Source organism: Falco naumanni, chromosome 4, assembly GCF_017639655.2.
Source record: "Falco naumanni isolate bFalNau1 chromosome 4, bFalNau1.pat, whole genome shotgun sequence".
NCBI lineage: Eukaryota > Metazoa > Chordata > Aves > Falconiformes > Falconidae > Falco > Falco naumanni.
The window spans coordinates 4071430-4095569 of NC_054057.1; the positions used below are offsets into that span (position 1 = coordinate 4071430).

Here is a 24140-nt window from a genome sequence, read left to right on the forward strand (position 1 = left end):
GAAATCTTGTCAGCTTAGTGCACTGACAAATGAAAATAGGTGACTAATGTTGATTGTCTTTTGGTGTTTCATACTCTGCTTGCCAAAAACGTCTCGTGTACTGCTATCATTTAAAATCCTACACACTCAGGGTAGTCATGTTTTTCAGAGACTGATTGCAGTCAGTTGACAAAGAATATCATGTTGAGCAGATGCTCACCAGCAGCCACCCCTTCTTATATTTACTTAGCATAACAAGAAATAGTCAAGTAAGACCACAAAGGACCATTTTAGTCATATGGTCTGATGCCCTCTGTATCCTATTTCATTAAATTTCACGCATGTACAAGCATTGAGGGCAGTAACCTGCATTTGGTGAAAACCTGTCTTCCAGAAAGACATCTTGTCCTGGCTGGGGGACATAAACCCATTAAAAATGTCTTGGTGCCTTTGTTATCTTGTTCCAGTGATGTATTGTCCACCTTAAGAAGAAAAAACGTGTCCTTCATTTGAATTTGTCTGACTTCAGTTTCTACCACAGATTCTTTTTATGCCATTCTCCGCTAGATTAAAGAGCCCTTCAGAATTCAGTATTTTTTTTTTCTCCATAGAGGTACTTATATGCTGTAATCAAGTCAATCTTTTTGAAACGATAAACAGATTGAGCTCTTTAAGTCTCACAGCAGCATTTTTCTCCAATTCTTAAATCACATTTTCAGCTTTTAATCTGCTCGCTCTCCAATTTTTCAAGGTTTCTTTTCAAAACATGGGCAGGAACACAGTACACGAGATTGGTCTCATCAGTGATACATCCAGAGATAAAACTATCTCCCCTACTTCCTACTCCTCTGATGCAGATTAATCCTTCTTGTCACCAGTGTCAGTGTGAGCGTTTATGATAAATTGGTGACTACAACCCCTAAATCTTTTTCAGCAAGTGCCATCTCCCTCTCAGTACACAGCACCTACAATCTTTCAAGCTTGTTACAGGGATTTAGTTACAGTAAATGTATTTTGTTTGACAAGGCTCAGTTTGCCACTCAGTTCAGACTACTTCATGTTATTGCTTGGTCCTTATTAACTCTACCATTTCTCTCCTTTTTGTCTTGTTTTCAGACATGACCCCCTTTTCACAGAAACAGACCCATTCAATGAAGGTTCCTTACTGTCAGCTAGCTTTTGTCATCAGTCCTTTAGGCAAGTCTTAGTCAATTTGGCATCTGCTTTAATGACATCATGGGGTACCACATTTTCTTTCAGACTGTCTTAACAATTGAAATCATCAATGTGCACTTAACCAAATGAGCAATGTCATAAAAAAATCAGAGAAATGTGATCAGACCTGGTCTTCATTAAAAAGACTGGAATTATTGATATTAATGTCTTTGAAATATTTTTAATTTAAACCAGGTATTCCCATTATTTTTTAGGGTTCTGATGTTGGCCCATATTTTCCTGTCATTGCAATTGTCCTTTTTTGACTACTGATAATAACATTAGCACCCCTTTGGAATTTCACAAGTATTCCAAAGTTTACTAAAAGATGTGAAAGGGTCCAAGTAGCTATCCTGGAACAGGGAGTAAAAGTTACCTAAGTTTGCTTATAGAAGAATGGTGGTCATTCCTGTCTTTCTTGTTACTGGCAGGCTGGGGCAGTTCTTCATAATCCCCTTGAGATCCATCTGTTTGTTTCTTTTGTAGTGCAGAAGTACTTATTTAACATATTTAGATGTTCCACATCAGCACAAAACTGCTTATGAACTACATTTACTGATGGGCCAGTATCACCGCTGGGTTTTCTTTTATTCCCAACACGCTTAAAATGTCTCATTTGTCTTCAGCTCTTACAACCACAGTTTTTTTCTTGTCTATTAACTCCCCTTATCAATTTTTGATATTGTAACTTGTAATTTGCAGCAACTGTAACATATCATTTATCTTTGTTTTCCGTTTTATTTCTAACTGCCAGCTTTGAGCTTTTATGGGAAAGTGACTGCCTTCTACGATTGCAAAATCATCATCTTTTGGCCGTTTCATAGAGTTCTTAAGAGAGCCCTCCCTTCGGTGTTCTCACTAAGTATGTTTTGCCTTGTCAGCTCCCCTTCTTGTTTTTTGCAGTTTGTGGAAATAAGCTCTTTTTAAGCAGCAGAAATACATAGTTTTGATTAGGGTTGTCCTTCATTCACCCATGATGCACGCTATCTGGCCATGATCACTTGTTCCCAGGCAACGATGAACTTTTAATTTTATGCTATCTACTGTTTTTGTCTAGCACAATGAGGTTCAAATACTTATCTCTCGCAGCATAGGGTATCTGTTGGGCTACAGAATTACCTTCTGCAACTTGTAGGAGTTATCAATGACTGAGTAAAGTCTGCAGTTGAAACTAGAAAACAGCTACGCTGGTTTCCTCACAAACAAGAAAGATGAGGATACTACACATGAATAAATGTTTAATCCGCACCTGGGTATTTCACCAGTTTCCAAAACTCTTTGCCGAACTTTTAATCGGGCTGAAATTTTAAAGGAAGACATGAGCTTTTGGGGGCTTTGGTGGTTAGTTTTTGGACGCTTTCAGACCTTGCTGTGACAGCACTAACGCCTTTTAACAGAAAGCAAGCTTGTTTGCATTTTTTTTTTTAAAGGCGGCGGCAATTACGAGGAAATAGAGGGGTGAGAACCAAGAAGTCTTGTGTTGCGTTGAATGGAGCTGGCGTCCTGGAATCAACTGGAATAAGGAGGTCAGCCCCAGCTCGCTCGGAGGCCTTAAAATAGGTCTGAGCGGCAGCGTGCAGGCAGGGCGGCGGGCCGGCAGGGGCGGCCTGGAGGGGCCGCCTCACCGCCCTGCCGCCGCTCACCCCCGGGAAGGGTTCTAGGCGCCGGGTCAGGCTTTTTTGAGGTACCGAAACAAACTCTGTCACAAGCAGCGACAGCAGTGAACCCTCGACCTCGGAGTAAGGGCAGCGCCCGGGCAAGAAAAGCTCCCTCCTTGCTTATGGCAGCCTCCCCGCCGCCGGTCCCCTCACGGCGGGCACGGGAACCCTGCGGGCAGCTCCCTCCCGCGCCCGGCCGTGCCCCGCCACCCTCCCCCCCGCCGGAGGAGGCGGTGGCGCCGGGCCAGCAGCGCCGAGGGTATTAATAGGCGGCCCGGAGGCAGCAGCTGAGCGGCTGCCGGCGTGTGGGGGGAAGGCTGCGGGCGCGGCGCGGCACTGGACGGCTCGGCGCGGGAGCGGACAGGGCGACGCCGGGGAGGTGCCTCCCCTCCGGTCCGCACCTGGCTCCCACCACGAAGGCGAGATGGAGGGTAAATGCCGGCGGGGCCAGAGCCGCCTTCTCCCTCCTCACCCCCCACCTCAGCGGGGCAGCGGCCCCCGCCCGCCGCGCCTCAGGCAGCGGCCGCCGGCGCGGAGCCCCTCGGCGGTGCTCGGGGAGGAGGGGAGCGCCCCGCTGCCTGCCCCGCGCGGGGCCTTGGGCCCCTTGTGCCGGCCGCCGGCTTGCTGGGGCTCCCGGAGCCTGCCCGCTGCCGCCGGGCCCGGGCAGGAGAGGGACCCCGGGGCAGAGGAGGGAGGCAGGGTGGGCGCGCAGGCACGGTGCGGGGCGGGGGGGCTTCCCCAGCGCGGAGCCGTGCGGGGGCTGCTGCCCAGCTCCAGAGCCGCGGTAACGCAGCCAGAAGGGTTTAATCAGGTACAGAGTTTGCAACAGTGGTTATAAAAACATAACGATGGCACAGTATTTTTGTTGAAGTAAATGGTCCTTAAAGACTGGTGTCCTTTAATTTTTGCTAGGCATCAGAATAAAACGGGCATGGCCGTACATACAGGGATTCGCTTTGCAGCAAAAGGCCCCAGAAGGGAGAAGTTAATCCTGTTTTACAAATGTATTACCGGGTTAACTAGTTTACCTGCGTAACAGGAAGGCCTTGCATCATTATGTAAGGAAAAAATAAAAGTCGACCATGTGTTTGTGATAGTTGGGAATGTGGAAGACCTATGGTTAATACAGTAATGAGACCTCTGGGGAAGCCTAGGAAGTGCAGAGACTGAATTGTGGTGCACCAGGTCTTCACCTGTGCCATTATGTGCAAAGTTAAGAAATTAATTCCTTGGGCTTGCAAGTGGAAACCAGTTGCAAAGTCAGAAAATTGTAAAAGCGTTTGCAGATGGCTGCCCCCTTTCCTACAAGATCAATATTCTTGATAAGAATTTATCTCCTCCCCAAACTAGGAATCTCTTATGAAAACAAAAAAAACTCGGGCACTTTTTTTTTTTTTTTTTTTTTTACCCTAAGCATGGATGAGATTCTATGAAAGTTTTTAGTCCCTGGTTGAGAAAGTCTCCCAGACGTTCAGTGCCGTGTATTTATGGGTGACCCAAGTCATTAGCACTCTACTGGTGGAAAATCTCCAAACAAAATAATGTATTTAAAGGAAAAGTCCACAAGCTTAGTATTTTAAGAACAGTGGTTCTGTTTTGATTGATTTGATATAAATTGAATGAGCATTGTAGAGTTACGTGACAATTCTAGTGTGCAGTAAATGTGTTCTAAAGTGCATAGTAGTTTAAGGCTGTACTGTGCGAGTAGCAACAGCTGTAGTATGTGAGTAGCAAGGGCAGTACTGTATGAGTGACAGCAGGTCCAAAAGCTATTTGCAGCTTATCTTAATATCCTCTGCCAAGACAACACCAAGTATAAGCTGCTAGTGGTTGCTAAGACTGAGATCCTGGTGTTCCCCTTCAGCTGGGTAGTAGCATTTTTGTTCAAGTATTGCCTGAAGTATTCTACCAAAAGTCTAATTGCCTTTGTACTGTTAAGACAGAATGCGTCTAATGAAAATACAATCCCTGCCTTTATTGCTGCAGGTTTTTCAGTCTCTGCCTTGTTCATTAGTAGCATCTGTAACTTCTGCTTACTTTTATCTCTTGTGAGGAATTCTTTACTTTCCCTGTCTTCTCTTCCCTTTATTTTTAGTGATTTTCTGTGGTGCTTTCTGTCAGGTTGTGTCTGGTGAATTAACTTCACATGGGTGGGATGGTGAAGGAGGTTGAGCTGCATTGTAGCCTTTTCTACAGATGTTGATCGTTGCTTTATTTGTGAATTCAGGTGATTTGAGGATCAGGGGAAAGATTTTGCTCCTGTTACGATGAGCTGTTGAAGAAATGGGGCTCATTGGTTCTTGAGGTGGTAAGGTCTTTGCTGCCTGCTGAAAGCTGCCTTTTTTCCCCCTGGCAGTTGTGAATCCACAGATAAAACCAGGCCTTCCGGGCTGATATGTGCACTTCTCCTTTCAGTACTAGTTCTATGTACTCTTAGCTTTTAAGGTTATCTGGGAGAACATCTGGGAGAGAGAGTCTGAAGGTACCTGCTTGTTGCAGCAGTAGCATTGTGTTTGCTTTGCACATCTGGAGCAGCTGGCAGAGTGGATACAGCTGGAGCAGATACTTGGATGTGCATAGAGTTACCCTTGTAGTGGCCACTGTGGTGAATACAGCGGGAGTACTCTTTGGGGGTGACGGTGACGCTTGGTTTTTTTCCTTTTTTTTGTTTTGTTTAAGCACCCTTAATGTATCTGAAAGCAGGTGCTTGTGAGCTTCATCTTGCTTGTTGCTAATTGAGCCTAATTTCTCGCAGACCTTATCACCGTTGTCCACATGGTCAGCCTTAATGACTGTGCAGGGGTGAGTAGGAGGATTTTTTAGGCTATGCTCCCAGTAACGCAAAAGATAGCAAAATCCCATTAATGAGAGGCAGCCAAGTTGTAGATTCCGACTTCTAGCTGCAGAAATGGATCTTGACTGCGTATATCCTTCAGTCATTTGGCATGAGGTAGCATTCCAAGGTTGTTTTGGCACGGAGAAAGCCTGGATAATTCTGTGTTTGGATTAAAAAAAAAAAAAAAAAGGTGAGATGTTTCCTTGTGGGGGATAAAGGCTGAGTCTATTAAGCAGAATTTGAAGTAGTTTACTAGCTCATCAAGTACCACAGAGTTGGAGCTGGAAACCACAAGGGGAAGGGAGCAGCCAGCATTTATGCAGTATGCTGCTTTTTGACTTCTGAATTGCTGGCTGCTTGGTGTGTGTTTATGGTATGTTTGAGGTGTTACGTCATTTGAGTCTGCCAGCAGACTGGGGAGATAAGTCAGCAAACATATATTTCATGTAAGATGTTGCTGTGTTGCCATCTCAAACAGCTGTAATGTGAAGCATGGTAAAACATACTGGAAGTTAGGGTGACTTTAAAGCTCTGGTAATGTGACACTCGCGTTAGTATTTTGGTCAGAACAGAGGGACAGGATCTCTCCTGGATCTTAACATCTGATCTGATAAAAAAGATATTAGGATCTTTGCTAATATTATTTCATCAGAGGAAGGGAAACATAGGTTTGCAAGAAATGAAGTTTGCATCAAATAAAGGCATTCTGTGTGAGTGCATTTGTTATGCTTTAAAATTAATAAGAATTTTCTTGGCAGTTAATGAATGTTTAGTGAAGAAGCTTAATTTGACATTTGAGAAGTTCAATAAATAATTCTTCTTTCTTGATTAAGGCATCTTTTAAGCTGTCACTTACACAACCAAGAATTGTGACTTTTTAATGCATTGGGAGATCTTGTTGCATACTGATTCAGCAGTTATTGCCTATTAAACAGTTTAGATTTCATGTGCCTTAATTTTGCTGCCCTTGATTATTTTAAGCAGTCTGCTTTTTTTTAGACCATTTGTATTTCCATAAGCATTTATTACATATTTAAAACAGAAAAAATGGACCCATTGAAATACATGTCTGTATTTTGCTGACTTCCTCCGGCCCCCCACAGTCAGGTTTGGGACAGTCAGTCCTAACGCTTATTCCAGATATTTACAGAAAATACCTCTTCAGGCTTTGCAAAAAAAAAAAAAGTTAAATTTCTTATGTCCCCTTTTTGCCTTTTCTTGTGTCACAGACTATAGAGGTTGTTGGAGGTGTTTGGTTATAAAGCATTGATAGCTCAAGGATACTCAGCTTACATGGCTAAATTGGCGCCACTACCACCCCCCCCCCCCCCCCCCCCCCTTTTTTATTCTCCTGTCTGTGCATGCAAGTTATTTTAACATTAATGGGGTTTATATGTGTGCAATGATGAAATAATAAATTTTAAAAGCAAATGGTTGTTGTTTTTTGGCCTGTCAGTGGCAGTTGTTTCTGTTGATTATTGTCAGGCTAGTCTGACGATAAAAGAGTGGCTTTGACCTGGTTGAAATGTGTGTATATCCATCTCTATTACTGTTTCTTGAGTATATGTGATCTTGCTTTTTGAGGTTTTTTTATTTGTGTGTTGTTTTTTTTTTTTTTAAATGAAAAACTTGCAAGTATCAGCAAATAAAGGTGTCTTTGAAGAAAAAGTCACTGGACCAGAGGTTTTTCAGTGCCATAAATATGATGAAGAAAGTGGCCCTTAGTGACCAAGGTCTTTTGTCAGTGAAGTAGCAATAACTCTACAAAGTAGTTGGTTAAATCTAGATACTTTGGAAGAGCTTCTGGCTGTAAAGCTTGGATGTCTCTGCCCTTCGTAACATCTCACCTTACGTAAGCTGAAAAGCCTCATAAATATGATGTTATCCGTTGGCAAATGTCAGGGTTTCAACAAGAAAGGTTGTCTCATAAGCAGCTTGGCATCCCTCCACTGGTTACACTGCAAGAGAGCTTGTGTCTCATTGCGCTTCTTGAACTCGTTTTTCTCAAGCAGACCTACTCCATTGTTCAAGGATTATTGAGCCTCCTTTGGGGCCAATGTATCTTGTTAAAAAGCTGTTACACCTGCCTGAAGGGGGAAGAGCAGGCAACAAATGCTGTATGTACCTGGTGTTTGGTTGCAGTGCTGATGCTCATCTCAGATGACAGATTAAAATTTTGGCTTGGTCAAAAAAAACCCAAAGCAGGTCATCCATCTTTTGCTTTCCTTAGAGGGAAAATGGAAGATACGAGTGCAGTCAGACTGCAAGGGGCGTGGGGCCTCGGGGCCTCTTCCAGCTGCCCTGCTGGGGCAGGGTTTACTCGGTCTCATTGGTGAGCCCTAGGATGCATAGCGTGGTCAGGTCTGTGCTTCAGCCACGCACCATCCAGGCTGCTGCCCTTGAAAAGGACTGCCAGTGTCTTCTGTGGGCACTTGCCAATGTGTCTTGTCACCCAGCAGCTTGGCTTCTTGCAGCTCGGGAGTGGTTTCACCAAAACCACATGGAAAAATCAAGGCAGGCACAATCTGAAGTGATGGATCCAGAGCCCTGCTGGGTCCCTCATCTGTGTGGTTGCTGCTGATCTCACCAGCAATGTTAAAGTAGTTTATGCAAGGCAACTTGCTACATTTTGAAAGTGGATTGAACTACTTTGCCATACATAATATGCTAATAAATTATGAATGTCTATGTAGAAACTAGTTCAGAGGACCTAGTGGGCTGTGAAGTTGCATCCCCTTTTACTGTGCACTAGCTTCCCTGTGTTGTTAGTAAATAATGACATATCTCAGAGCAATGTCGTTAACCTAAGTTAGTGAGCAGTAATTGGAAATTCTTTGTAGGAAACAGAAAATATGAAAGTGTTTATGATGTTAACAAAAAGTGAAAGTTGTTTTGTCTGTCACTTGAACGTAGAGGGAAAACTTCCTAAAAAGAAATTTAGGCTTTCCATCTATTGTTACATTTTAAGTTGCATTGAATCCCAGAAAACTCAGTTTTAGTAAATTACTGCTTTCTTAGCTGATTTTTGAAAGACTGGAGTTAAAAATTGGTTTTATATTATGACTGAAAATACAGTTCTTGCATGAAATTACAGGCTGTAGTGGACTCTTAAGTCAAGTTGCAGGACTTACATTTGGAAAACAACCTCAATTGCATTTTCATTTCAGTTTTTTCCAGTGGGAAGCAGAGAAAGAAATCTCGAGGATTCTTTATATTCCATGTCAGTCACACATATTCACCACTTCTGTCTGAACTTCGCCTGCTGAAGTTGTTAACTTTGCTGTCCCATGCATAGTGCCTGTGATTGACTTGTATGTTGCAAATATATTTACTTCCCCACAGAAAAAGGAATGTTCATTATCAATGTGCAAGTTCTAATTAAAATAAAAGCCATTTTGTTTCTCAGATGCTTCCTGTTGTTGGGAGGTGTTAAAAATCAGAACATGTGAGCTGAGAGAATCTCGTTGGGGTCAGGGTGCTGTGATTTCCATTTCATTGCTGGCATCTGCCGTTTCTCAGTTTTGCATCAAGGTGAATTCCAATTCTCCACAGCCTTTCTTCCTAATTGGAAATGTTACCGCATGACTCATTCCTGCAGTTACTTGGTTAGGGCATTGAGAAGTTATTAAATATTAACATCAGTTCCTGAGGTTTGGCCACATAAAAATTCCTGATTTTTGTTTCTTAACGTTTTTTTGAAAAAAACTGACAAAAGCATATTCTGCCTAGTAGTGTTGTGTATAGCAAACACTGGGCACGCAGCGAACGGGTGCAGTATGTCATGCCACTCGGCTAATGAGGGTGACCCGCCAGGACTCGGGAAAGCAGAACCTTTCTCCTAGCGCAGACCTTGCATTCTCTGTGGGGCTCCTCTCCAGATTTCTCTCTCTCCTCCCAACCTGTCCTTCCAGAATGGGAAACTCTGGTGTGGGACGGAGAATAGGACCCGTTTGTTGTACTGTTGTGGTTCAGTGCTAGCAGTGTGCTCCGAGAGTCTGTTGAGGGGCCTTTGAGCCTGAATACAAGCACTTTTGTGTTCCTCTGGTCCTTCTCTGTGAAGGTCATGTTTGCATTTTCAAGTCGGAGGATTCTTGGGTGCGGGGGGCCGTTGCAGACCTTCTGAAGGAAAGCACCCAGCTTGTTCCCTGTCCACAGGCCGGGTCCATAAACCTGCAAAACAGGAACAGGTAGTACAGGCACAATTGCATGAGCCTTACGGTACCTGTGCCTACTTTTTTTTTCATATGGATGGCCTTATCAGGACACCAAGTCAACTTATATACTGTATTCTAAGAAACCTGCATCTCCTCTACTTGGCAGCATGCCTGGGAGATCAGCTTACTAAGAAACAATGTATTTTGCCTTAAAAACCAGAGTGATTTTACTTCAGTCATGTGCATACAGAAAGCTGTGATTAAAGGGGGGAAAAAAAAAAGTGTCTTTAAAGATCATGTATGCCAGGGGTCTCAAATAGCTGCATACTATGGGATAAGTTTGTGTTCTAATGCTTTGATACACCACATGGCACCACAGCAATCATTAAACATGGTGGTGTGGAGTCTTGACATTCAAGTTTGCTTTTTTTTTGCTGGACACATTTGGAGAAAATACTGAGGTCTTCTGAAAGAGGAACCATGACTAGATCATACAGAATAAGAACTTTGAAGTTCTGTTTTTGATTAATGCTGACAATTCCTGTTGCATTTGTTACAAAGGAGAAATCAGCCTTTGGCCAAAGCCAGCCTTTTGCATCTGCTCAAATAGTCAGCGGTGAACAGGATTTGGCTCTTGCATTCAAGCACAAGCTACTCTTTCACTCCCTTCTGTTCCTGCCTCTTTCTTGCGAGCAGTAAATCTTTCTGGTTATTTTATTCTACTCTCCCAAATGTTGTCAGAACATGCCAAGTACAAGGCTCCAGTTTCTTTCTGTAGTGCAAGAATTTAGCAGTGAAACTTTCTGTATGTTTATGGAAACACAGATGCAGCTTTTAAAATACTTGGTAGCGCTTACATAAAGATGCGGAAACATCTAAAATAATGTTTATTTTTCTGTGCATTATTTCAGCTCCAATTGATTTGTTTTCTGCTGGGAGAATAACATTGATCATAAAAATGAAATGCTGGTTGGAAATCCTTAGGCTTCTGTAATAGAATATTTCATTCAGGATAAAATGTAAGAATTGCAGGCTTGATTCTGCTGCTGCTGAAGCCAGTGGCTAAATGCCAGTTGCCTTCCATTGGAGCAGGATTGAGTCTTCCCTTTTGCAGAAGGATATCTTCAACAGTCAATAATCCTTAATCTCTGATTTAAAGCACTTCCATTTGGTAAAGTTTTAGTTGTTTCAAGCCTGGGGCCATTTGGCTCAATTGCATTTGATATACTTTCTGAAAATCTGTTTTCTGAGTCTGCTTAGGAGTCTGTTTCTATATTTTTAAATAGAAAAGAGTAGATTTATTGCAGCCACATCTCTAGATGGTTTGCCTATCACGTTTGGAAACAAAAAAGGTCTATGTGACAAGGTGCAGTTTCTATGAAGTGGGCTTCATGTGAAACACATTCTCTTAGTGCAATCAGGTGTCTTTGAGACAGATACATAAAAGGCCCCAAATTATTTAAAAATAATGTTTTGAGCATTTTTAAAGAGCCAACATGAATTATCAGCTTGTAAAGACAGCGTGTGTGTTTCTTACCTTGAATGCTGACCTCTGAGAAGGGGTTAAAAGATGTGCTATTTAATTTGGGTACTGTGACATAAAAAGTGAACCTTGAATCTTTCTGGAGTTTCACCTATCTAAAACATAATAAATTGGTCATAGGATCTTTTAATATACATGATAAAAAAATATTGTGGAAATTCAGATCTTTTTATGATCTGCTTTGTTTTCCTCTGCAAGGTTTTTAATCTACCAAGAGGAATCTAAGTTTATTTTTCAGTAAAGAAGAGTTTGGAATTCTCATAAGAACTTCCAAAGTCAGTTAGTTATAAGTAGATTAAGTTTCACAGGATTTGCAGTAAAATCATGATGTATGTATATCCAACAGTGGTCTGCAAAACCTGAAGACCTTTATCTTAGAAGTTGTGTATTTTGGGGGCTTGATTTAGCTGCTGATTATGAAATAGTTGTTCCTATTAATTTCCAGTAGCATCCTTATGATGTGATCCAGGGCAGAATTTCTCTCAGCAAGTTCAGACTGAAACAGTAAGTGATAACCAAAAAAATATTGAAAAAGTGATAAATAACTTCAAGGTGTATTATTTCATGAAATATAATGTGGTCTAAGTCCTGAACTGTTTGCTGGAGCCTTACAGAGGTAAATTGCTGTTGAAATGAAGACTCCTCTCCCCCCCTTCCTTCTGACCCCTCTGCTTTGCCTTTCTCTTTCATAGACTATACCTGAGGCTCAACACAGATGCGTTGGGACTAGTGGTAGACTCTCACCCGTTTTCTAGAGAATGTCTTCTTCCTTGGGCTCCACAAAGTCTCCTATGGAGACTGTAAAACTGTGTGTAAAGGTTAATAGACCTGCTTCAAGTAGGGAGCTGTTGTTAGACCTATCACCCAGCTCCCTAAAGACCTGGTAGAAAAAATAATGTAAACTTCTGCTTTTGTTTTTTACAGAATCCCTGGAAGAGGTCATTATAAAGTCATGAAAGTATCCATGTAGTATCTCTGTGTGAAAGTGTCAGAAATAGGGCACCAACAGAAAGCTTTTGCACAGCTTTGGTTCTAGCAGACACCTGAGAAGTGGAGCAGAGGGAAAATAAAAAAGTGAGTTCTTTTGCTCCACTGTCAGTTCTTCCTGTAACCAAAGGAAGTACCAACATCTGTGTTCTGTGATAGATATTAATCTCCCATACAATTTTTTTAGATCCTGCCCTTTTTTCCATAGAAACAAAACACCTTTGACGTATGTGGAGGTGGTAACATCTCCAGGTGATGTCAAGGTTGAGATTCTTTTGTGTTTGTTAAACCCTAGTTGGTATTTAAGGCAGCCATTTATGCATCAAATAACTCTTAATCCAAAAATAGTCCCTGTTTTCTCTGCCCAAAGACGTGATGCCTTCCAATTCCTTGTTAATACCTGGTGTTTTGGGTTTTGTGAAGTTGCCCTGCTAGCTTGTGTTTTGAGAGAAAAACCTGTAAGACTTTCAAAGCTGCAGTTTCTGTACGGTGCCTCTGCAGTGGTGCACTGGGAAGCATGATGAGAATTGATGTCTTTGATGCCTATGATTTTCCCTTTTTGCCTGTTGAGGATTTAATACAGTTTACCTTCTTGTTCTGTATCTGTACCACAAGAACATTTATGCATCTTCTACAATAATGTGCCAAAGGCTGCTTTGTTCAGCAAAATTCAGTATTTTACCCCTTTGGATTAAAAATAGAAGTAATTTTAGCAATGCAGAGGCTAGGGGTCTCATTTTTGCCATCAGTATTATGGGAAGCCTGAGGTTCCATCTCATGTTAGAATTTTATCTTGTTTGTCATATCTCTCCTGATAAGTGAAAGTAAACTGAATAGCTTCTCTGAGTCATCAGTGAATAAAACCTCATGGGATTGACAGGGTTTCTTTCAATCAATGGACTTCAAAGTCATACACTTTTCTAGGCAGAATTGTTCTTCTATATCCTCCTGCGCATGAGAAGCTGTAATTATGATAAGTGTGATGAATGTGTTAGACTGCAGTGTCTGGCAGTCTTCTGGAAATTCAGTTGTTTGTTTAGACATGTGAAAAAGCTACCTTTCTTCTGCACTTTATAACTGGAGCAAAAAGTAAAGCAGTCAATAAAGTTGTTTTGGGCATACAACTTTCTCCTTCATACATCTTTACCCTTCCACCATCCTCACTGTAGATGGAGAACCCTTCAAGGCAACGCTGCCTGGCTTCGTAGATCTTAGCTGTTCTAAGGCGCGATCAGTGGACAGATGCTGTCTGTAACCCAGATAATTTGGATATGGGTAGTTACAGCTTCTCCTTACAGTGCTATACTGTTTCAAATGTCTGTTCCCTGATATCTCCAGATGTCTCACTTTCGCCTTTATCCTCATGTTGATTAAAACTGGAGTCCTGATCTTGCCATATGAAATCAATACATGAAATAGATACGTGGTTGTTGCTATCGGCTAGCGTCTTAGAAGCATCCTGGATGTGCTTTCAGAAGTAATGTAAAGGGGGAAGCAGCAATGTGTTTGTGGAACACATCAGGAGAGTACATCTTGTAGGGGATGAAGGTGAGGGGGAGGAAAGAGATTGTCATCGAAGTGAATAAACAAGATAATCTGCACAGAAAATTACTGTAATTAGTGACTGAGGGCACTTAATAGGACAAGTGTGGACAGGAGAGAAGTACAGGTATGTGATATTGACAACAATCTCAAGAGGTTTTAATCTTCATGGGGCGTAGGTCAGTGAAACTTTGCAAAGGGCGAAGAAGGCTTAGAGCAATAGGACTGGCAGGTGGGAAGGAGCAGCATAAAGATACGGGAAATGAAGCTGAAAATTATTTTGTGAAAAAAGGGGAGGAGGGTTGACGTATGGAGGGAAACATTTTCAGCTAAGAAAAATACCTATTATCTCGTACATTATTTCTGTTTATCCAGCTGTATCATGTTCTAGGCCAGAACTGTTATTTTTGTCTGTGTTTGGAAGATGCCGTGCCTGCTTTTGTATGCTACAGAAAGCAATAGATACCATACTGTAGGCTATTATTATCTACATAATAACAATCTAGATTTGAAGTAACGCGTCGGGGTTTTTTGTCTGTAAAGATTCTTCCACTAAAATCTAGGATTTTTGTACATGTGAAAAGTCCATGTGAATTTTTTCCTTAAATTGACTAAATCTTCAGCAATGAAAGAGTATTTCTTTAGTTGATGGTTTAGTTGTCCAGGCCTTGCTCTAACGATGAGTTATTTATCTTACAGTTGGTATTTGCAAACAGGAGATGCTCCAGAAGAAGAAGAATGCTGTTTTGGTGGATGGGGTCATCCTAAATGGTCCAATAATGGACTCAAAAGCAGGAGAGAAATTTGTGGAAGAGGCTTGTAAGATTATAATGGAAGAAGTCATCCGGAAAGCTGATGATGTAACAGAAAAGGTAAAGGCATAGAGTGTTGTTGAGAATTTGTAACAGAGATAAAAAAACAGTTAATACATCTAAGCTGTATTTTATTGCACTTTAAATAGCCTCAGAATTGCTTCTAGTCTGCGCCTGGCTCTGAAATAAAAAGACAGCCTTACAAATTGAAAAAGATCATATTATAAAACCTTTCAAGAACATAGTTAGCATGCATATTTGCCAGAAAATAATGAGTTTTTTCATCTCGGAGTACAATGGTCACTTTCTTTGAGATGACAAATGGGTGTAGTGTTTTTCTTGTTTGAAGCAGGGGAAGTTATTTGTTCGCTCCTCAAGGGCACTGGTACTGGAGAAGGAGGAACAGTAGATGTGCTTCCACTGCGAAAGGGCAGTGTTATGAGATTGCAACGGGTTTTGCAGAACCCCTGCTTTAGAGGCTGTATGGGAAGAGGAGCTGCAAATTAATCATGCTTGCCTTTGGGCATGCACTGGTTGCTCTCTCACCCCTTGGGTAGAACAGCATGTGAAAATGCTGCGATTACAAATCCTCAGCTAAGGACAGAATTTGAGCTGCAGGCCTCTTGCTTTTCTGCCTTCCAGCATCTCCCACCGTAATTGTTATGGTCAAGCAATGCCAGAGACAAAATAAAACCAAGATTTTGTGAGACCGGTTTACCGGAGATATTTTCTGGTGGCATCTAGTGCTGATTGTGGCGTTTGTACCTTTATAACCTCTTCCTCTTGGCTAACCTTTTCACTGCTCATGTCTTCCCACCCCATCCCCTTCACTAGGTTTGTGAGTGGCAAGCCCCTGAAACACTGAAGCAGATTCTTGACCTGGAGATGAGGGACACGGGAGAATCTCATCAGAAACTCTTGCAGCTCTGCCGGGATGTTATACAATACAGCGTCAAAACCAGTAGGAATGTGATTGCTAGTGATGTTATTTTGTATGCTATCTTAGGAAGACAGGATAATGTTTACAATGTTCTGTTGCATTTCAGAAGACCAGGGGGGTGAATGTTTGTTTTCTGCCTGCCTGTACAAGCATGCAAACATTTGGCCGTGTTCCTGTTTGACTGAATGCTGGTCACCATAGGTTTGACTAAAATGTGTAATCGTGGCAAACTAAGTGAAAACTAATTCCTGTAATGCCATTGACATGAATGGTAGTTTCTGTCATTTTAAAGTCTTGTGAAAGTCACCTAGACAAGTGTGATATAACAGTGTAGCAAAACAGACAGCAGGAGAAGGACCTTTGTGTGCGTGATTTCTTGTTGAGCGGTGAGGAGTGGAGTCACCATCATTGCCCTCATAAATTCTTAGTGATGATTACCCTACATTTACTATTGTTCTTTTTGAGCAATAGTCTCATAGAGTGTTAATTTGCTGATAGGCAGTAATTTCTCTTCCAGATGCTGTGAGAAGAGAGCCTGCAGTGTTTCAGAGACAGTACGCCACATCTCTGCAGGATTAGTTCTCTACAGCTAACCTTTCTGCAGCACGTGTAGTATAATTCAATTTTAGCGAAAAGAGATGAACAACATCTGTTCAGGAAATAGCGCTGTGGATCAGTAGCTCAGGATTTCAGATGCAGCATAGCTTAAGCGGTGTTTTGGAAAGCGAGAAGAATGTTTGATATAGTTAGTTGTGCTTTTCCAGGGCATGTTCCCTGCCACAGTCACCGTTTCTACAAAGTAAAGCTGTAAAATAATTTTGAGAGTCAACTCATGCCTTTGAAAACCATAGAAAAATAGCAATACTGATCTACAGGGGGAGTGCACTAATAATATGCAGATATAATTACTGAGTTACTGGAAGGTGTTCTGTTTATCTTTCTTTTGCAAATTGCTGTTAGATTTTCATTTGTTACACTGTGACCTTAGGAAGGATACTGCATGTAAAAACGTGCTGGGCAAATAGTCTTTAAGTATAAACATCTAGTGAAGCCCCAGATATAATAAAATGGGGCCATAGTTTACCTGGTTTTGCATGTAAAAGTTACTATGCTGTGGATTAAAATTTAGGTGATGGTCCCTCGTAAGCTGAACTGACATTTTTATAGTCAGCAACAGTACAGAATCTTCTCGTAGTTAGTTATATCTCAGTGTTTCAAGGCAGGTAAATAAATTCTCTTAACTTGTCGTTTTAAGTCTGCATCAGTATTTTCCAAGCTGTTATACTACCTGTCTTGCAATACTCAGACTTTGTTGGGAGCACAAGCACAGCTGCCTGGGATCAGCAGGTTTCTGTATTCTACTGCTTAGCAAAATTTGGCTAAGCATCCATTGCAGGTTCTTAAGACCACTGTTAAAAGGCACCGTGTATACTCAATTGTCAATGCCTTTTCTTGTTTTGATTTGTAAAACTTGTGAAAAACCTGCATTCATTCTGTGCACTACTTACATCAATCAGACCTAGTTTTGGAACCTGAAAGTGCTTATTAAATTTCCTTTGAAAAGATTGCCTAGCCTAAGAAAAGGATAGTAAGTCCAGAATATACTGAGAGAATGATGGAGTGAATTGTGGTTTGCAGTGATCAGTGTTCAACTGAGAGGGCCTGTGATATATTCTTTTTTATGTACATCTTGTCACTGCTTGCTTTTCATCTGCATTTTCAGGTCATCCAAGATTTTTCAATCAGCTGTATGCCGGAATAGATTATTACTCATTAGTGGCTCGTTTCATTACAGAAGCACTGAACCCAAGTGTGTAAGTGTAGTTCTTCTCTTGATGAAGAATTAGCATGCTTTTTGGAATAACAGCGTTTTTTTGTCCCCGCCCATTCTGATTTCTGTTTTCAGTACTACAGAGGAGGTAGGAATTGTGCAGGAATTTGGGAGGGAAAATAGTTTGGATTTGCTGAATAGCTTGCCAGAAGGCTGGGTAATCTGACAAGGCCTTTTTTCATAGTTTGTGAGGTGGGGCTTAAGAGGAGAGATCTTTGTTTTTCAGTACTTTTAAACCTAGACTTTTATTTAGTGCACAAAAGTTAATTGGACTTACTCCATTGTTCATTTCCTTTGAAGTATTCTACACAGAGTAGAATGCAAATGGTTACCTGCCTATTGTTTGCTTGCAAATGTAAAGCCTAAACAAAAAGTAGTTGTTGCTTTCAATAGATCATTATAACTGATTTTTAGGTGTCAGACTTACATTAAAAGCAAACTCTGATAAATTACTTTGAGAGTGGAAGTGTCAATGCAAGGCAGCCTGGAACTGTCAGCTACTCTACTGGGTTGGATACATAGTGGTTTTAGTTTAGAGTTCTGCTGGTGGTGGTCAGCTTCTGATAGATTAGAGAAAGCTGCAAGAAACCTTTATTTAGTTTTAGCAATATTGTGTGGCATGAGTTCTGTACTCTTAATGCCAGTCATGATGTTTTTATTTTTGTTCAGATATACATATGAAGTATCCCCTGTGTTTCTGTTGGTGGAAGAAGCAGTCATCAAAAAAATGATTGAGTTCATAGGCTGGGAAGAAGGTGATGGTCTATTTAATCCAGGTAGGAACTGTTCAAATTTCAAGCTGAGTCATTATAAACCAGCTAATACCAGTAATTCCATGAACATTGGATTCATTTAGAGTATTTGAAAATGCATGCAAAAAAAAAGTGATGCACACACAGAGCTATTTAATTCAGGCTTATTTTACGTGTTTCTGGTAATAATTCTGTGAATCTGATCAGCAAATGAATGAAAACAGTTCTATATTAAACATAATTATGTGGAAATTAATTATTTGTAACTAGTGCCCTTCCTACCCTTATTAACAGCCATACCAACAACCTCATGGCACTGAGTCAAACTGACAGACAGGGAGCCAGTTTATGAGCCAGAGACCACCAACCAGTGGTGCTTGAGGACACTGATCTGTGTATCCTGCCTATCAGCTGTGGGAGCCAGAGTTTATCTTAGTGGGAGTGTCGTGAGCTTAACTCCTTTGATAGTTTTATTAAATGTTACAATAAGGCCAAGCAAACAAATATTTCTTAAGCTTCTTGATAAGCTATGGTTTTCCAATGTTTCTTAAAGCAGTGTTCTAGCCCACTGTATTGAAATAATGAAGCATAATGATATTATTCCACAGATTATTTGGATAACAAATGATAAGGCTAAATGTGAAGGTTTTCTATCTAATTTGAGAGTGAGAAGAGAAATTAAATGAGTAAATGGATTTAAACCCCCCTCCAAAAACAGAACAAAGTTAGTAATTTTAGCTTACATGGTAGTAGTAGGAAAACAAACAAACGAAAATCCCCTAGAATTCTTTTTGAAAAAAAATATTAATGGTGTGGATTTTTTTTTCTGTATCAGATTTGATGTATATTTTCAGTAGAATCCTTGATTTTTATGGCAGAATTGTTTAATTAAAACTTACTGAGGTACTGTCAAAAGGTAAATGAATTGTACTTTTTTTGTGCTAGTTTCATGTCAGGGTTTTCTTACTGCTTTGGTTTTGTTCTTTTAAGTGAATAAAGCCCATACAGATCTCACCTTGCAGATCTTCCAGTTCCCGCTTACTGTAGTTTTTTTCTAATGGCTTTTTTCTTCCCGTAAATGCTATGAGCCCTGGCTGCCCAAGAGATCTCCTAGGCTGTGTATGGTGAGGCCACGGCAGAGCTCAGTGCGGGCGGCTGAGCTGGCAGTGCCTCAGGTTGAATGGGAAGGAGCTGTTGCAGGGTGTTCTCTGTCGGGGAGAGCTGTTTGGGCATAATTCTTATTCTTCAGGAAATACCCCGGAAAAGCATTCAAATACACTCTGCTTCCATGCATGCTGCAGAGCCCAAAGTTCAAATGGTCTGTAGGCTTTTGAGAAGGAAATAGGCCATGATGGATGCATCTATAGGCTAACTGTATTTATTTTTTCCCTAATAGGTTCAAGCACTGAAACACAGGAGAGATACTAGGACTCAGGCTAATATGATATTTGTATGTGTCTCTCTGCAGGTGGCTCTGTATCTAATATGTATGCGATGAACTTGGCAAGATACAAGTTTTGTCCTGAGATAAAGGAAAAAGGGCTTTCAGGTTTGCCAAGACTAGTCCTGTTCGCTTCGGAAGAGGTAAAAACAAAACAAAAAAAGCTCGGCGAGCTTTTATTTTTCAATGGCTGCAAAATTGTATCATTTGCATATTTGATGGGGCACTGTTACAATAAATTTGTTGTCAGTGTGTGACGTGGAATATTGGAACTAAGTGGAGAAGTCTAGTGGTGAGTTTACCTGCAGAAGCTTACTTGCTTTCAGAACACAAACACAGATGTTCCTGCTCTTAGAAATTGCTAATGTAAGAATAGGTAGTACGTGGGGCAAACCTGAAGCAGCGTGCATGTGGTGTGTTGTGGAGGTCTGTAGCTTTTTGTTTCCCACTGCATAAAGTCTAGCAGGAACCTTAGGTAGGTTTTGTATGTAAAGTTTTTTCTGCAGTTTTTTGTTTGTACTAAGCTGAGCACTTGTGGACCTGTGGGATAGTTTTGTGCAGCTCACACTCTGCCCTGTGTCTTGATACAGATTGGTTGTGGTACAGAACCAAACCCACCATAAAGCATTTAAAAAAAAACCTGCTGGAACTTTAGATAGTTCTTCTTTAAATAACTGAAAATATGTGGCTAGCTTTAAAGTTTGTGGATCATATGTGCCCAAACTGCCTGTGGGAATCGAGTTATAGTCATACATTTATTCTGAAGCAAATTTTTTTAAGGCTTTTTTCTCTCTCACTTGTCCCTCCAATTTTAAGAATTTATAATTTGATTAGTACAGAGTTGTTACTAGTTCTGACTCCACTATATAAAGGCCCCAGTGGAAGTGAGAATCTTGTGTTAGGAAGTATGTAGTTACTAGAATAATTTTAGCTGTTAAGTTTATGCTTCAAACAGTTTACAGTGTAAATAGACAAGAGACTTATTTTGAAGAGGCCTGAGGGATCGAGGTATTGCATAAGTTGTCCAAGACAGCACATATATTTTAGTACTGAATCCAAATATCCTAAATAAAGGGATTTTTTTTTCACATGCAAAATATATTTAGGTTTTTCTTTCTGAAAAGTGTGCATGTGAATGGGCGTGCCAGTTCATACTTAATCCACCACATTATATCTTAAAAATAGCTAAGGAGGGGAAAATGAGACTGAAACATGTTCCATTAATACTTTTGAAGTGAAGCATGTAGAATTTTTATCACAAAGTAGCATTTTATTTCATTGCAAGATTTTACTAAAACATATACTCTCATACTCCAAACCAAACAAGCATTTAATTTCATGGCAAAAGAAATTTTATTAGACTGCCAGAGTAAATTTATTTTGGTCTCTTTAGTTCACCCGGAAGACCAAAACCATGAAACTTGGTAAATTATTTGTAAGGCGATGCTTTTGATCTGTAATAATTTGCTTGATTCACAAAATGGTGTTGTCTTCAGTACTCAATAATCACTTGCTGTAATTTTAGTGGTTAGATATTGTGGCATTTGTCTAAGGTCTTTAGTGTTTATTCATGGTAATATATTCATATATACTTATTTTAGATCCACCTGTACCGAGTTCAAGTTATATTACCTTTTGGAAGTTTGTTTGCATCATATTAAGTATGTGTAGTAAAAAGTATGCTGAAATGCTTGTGTCACACAATGTTTTAAAATTTGTTTTTATTTTGAGTCTTCTTTTATTTCTTCTATTTGGCTTTTTTTTTTTTTTTTCCCTGAAGAGGTGCCTGGAGAAGAATTTATTTTTTTTTTTTAAATAAAAGGTCCTGGAGAAGTTAACAACCTGTGTTTATCTTCAATATGAATCAGACAAACCGTTGGCATGGAGAAGCCATGAGGCTATAATGAACTGAGAGTATTGATAAGGAGTCCAAACACATGGCTGCTGAAGGCACTTGTGTCATTTTAGGACTTGGCTTCAGCACTGTTGAAATGAAATTGGTTTTATCTTGAGTTGCCATGTCCCAGAGCTTCAGTCTAGCACTTGGCAGACTTGAAAAAGTTGCCTTGCTGTAGTGCAGGGAAATGCACAGACTTGTCAGTGACTTAATTTTATGTGGACGGGGGCTATGTGCTTTTTGTATGTTCTTGGATGACATGAAGATGTGTGTTTAATGCATGGCCCACCCAAGGTCCTCTTGTGCTGTTTTGCTTTCAGGAATAAACAGGCTCCTTGTTCCTGCAAGTAAAATGCTTAGCTACTTAAAACTACGGTTATACACAATGAACACTGTTCATGCTACCACTGTGTAGTTCTCTTGCTGGACCATTACAGAGTGATTCCTATGGAGACAGTAGCAGTAGTAGTGAAATTGCTACATCCCACTTCCTTGAAGCATCATTTGTGGCTCTGTAGGAGCTGAATACAGTTGTAGTTACAGGTGTCAGCTCACCTTTTGATCACTTTTTGCTGTTTGAGTTCCATCTCAACTTTGTTCTGCCCCAAGACTGTATTGCATTGATCTAAAAGGTAGAAATCTGCTAAATTTGAGGTAGCTGAGGGTAGAAGAAGATCTGTAAAATGTGCATGCTGATATGAGCAGTTTTTTAGATGCAATGAAACTAAATTCCTCCCCAGTGCAACTTGATCATGAAAGTAATAAAGTGAGAGAGCACAACATTAACTCAACATGCTGTCCCCTGTTGAAATTACAACAGACAAAAATGAGTAATAAAACAATCTAACAATAATGTAATTGCTTTATGCAATCATGTTTCTAGGAAACTTTTTTTCTAAATCAAGAAAATACAAATTTATCTTCTGATTTAATGAGCACGGGGGAAAGTACCATGTCTTTGTAAACGTTATTAGGAAACAATAACTGTGTCTAGCTATAGTTAAAAGTAGTACAGTAGCACATCTTAAATGCACTGTTCCAATTTGATGCTGTGCTCAAAGGCATTCATTTCTTACTACTAATGGATACAAATTTAATATGTCCAAACAAACAAAACTGCAGAAGACATGGCAAGAGTAAACTGAACTCTCTGTATTTTAAATTATTTGTAATTACTATGTAATCTAGTTACAAGTACACACACACACACCCCCCGACAGTGAACTATGAACAAGTGAATTGACATTGTTGCAACTGGAGCTGCTAAATGATGCAGTGTAATTTAGCATAAAGGCTTCTAGTAATAATAGCAATAGGGGAAAAAAAAAAGAAATTCTTCGATGTTTTCAGTCAGTATAACTGACTTTCAGTATAACTGAAAGACTACTTTTTTCATCGAAGAAAGCATATTCGAAGTCCATGTAGTAGTACATATCTTGTCCCTTTTCTGTCCTGCTGAAGACGTGGCAAAATTTTCCTAGAGGTGTAGAAGTACTTGCGGAGACAAGAAATTGTGTCTTGCAGCCTGTTTTGTTTTGGTATTCCCTTTGTTCTTCTCTTTCACTCTGCTTTTTGGTATCATCTCTCAGATGCTCAGCCCTCTTCTATTTTTCCTCCCAGTCTCCCATACCATTTTTTATAATAAAATACATGATTTAGCGATTGCCTGTTTACTAGTATACTGAACTTGCAGGTCTACTGCTTCCTCAGTGTGGAGCGATCTGTTTATGCTTGGTGATTCATACCTTTCATTTGAACCTAATGGATAGAAATCAGTGATGGAGGCAACTTGTATTTTAAGTGATTCACTAATTAGTTAAAAACACCTCCAAACTTCTACTGAACAACACACAGCCACTCTACAATCATTATTACCATTATTGATGCAATTTGATGATGTAATGTAAGACTAATTATCCACCTATGTATGTTATTATTCTTGTAACAGTCTAAATGAGTGAGCCCTGAAGGCTTTGTGGATGTGTCATGTTACAAAATTAAGCTTTCTTAAACTACTTGGTAGTATCAGATAGTGTCTTTGTATGCCTTTATTTAAAAAGCAGGTGATGGTTTGGGAAACCTTTTTGTCAGAAAGAAAAAGAGCCCTTTGAGATGATCAGTCTGATCAAAATAAGCATGACAGGCTTTAATACCCTTAATATATTCGTGCCCACACATTAAAATGTTGTACATTTTTCATAATTATGTTCCACAGTAACTGCATTTGTGTGAACTGTCTGGAAGAAAATGGAATTAATTAACCACCTGGCTTCACCTCCTGTTTGAAAAGTAACAATTCTAGACACCTTCACAGTTGCTGGAGTATGTGTTATTTTAACTCTTCAGTAATAATGTGAAAAAGAGCCGATTTTATTTTTGAGGAAAAGTAGTGGTAGGCCAAGGCTTGGATGATCTTGATTCTGAGAACTGTGTAATCCTATGATATGCTGCATACTCTCAAAACGGATTCCTTTGCTATGAATGGCTAGACATTTGGCATGCTGCAGGTTATTGAGTGGTTTTGACATCTAAAAATATCTTCAGATTAAGAAG

At 40.3% G+C, this 24140-nt stretch overlaps 1 protein-coding gene across 1 annotated transcript in view; it reads left to right on the plus strand.

The window, feature by feature from the left end:
• The first annotated feature begins 3125 nt into the window (after nucleotides 1-3125).
• GADL1 (glutamate decarboxylase like 1) overlaps nucleotides 3126-24140 on the plus strand; it is an 87212-nt gene continuing 66197 nt past the window's right edge. The window contains exons 1-6 of the mRNA XM_040593086.1: nucleotides 3126-3283; nucleotides 14614-14786; nucleotides 15561-15687; nucleotides 17390-17480; nucleotides 18167-18273; nucleotides 19718-19833. Of these exons, the coding sequence (XP_040449020.1) occupies nucleotides 3277-3283; nucleotides 14614-14786; nucleotides 15561-15687; nucleotides 17390-17480; nucleotides 18167-18273; nucleotides 19718-19833 (621 nt within the window). The 5' untranslated portion in view covers nucleotides 3126-3276. The remainder of the gene's footprint in view (nucleotides 3284-14613; nucleotides 14787-15560; nucleotides 15688-17389; nucleotides 17481-18166; nucleotides 18274-19717; nucleotides 19834-24140) is intronic.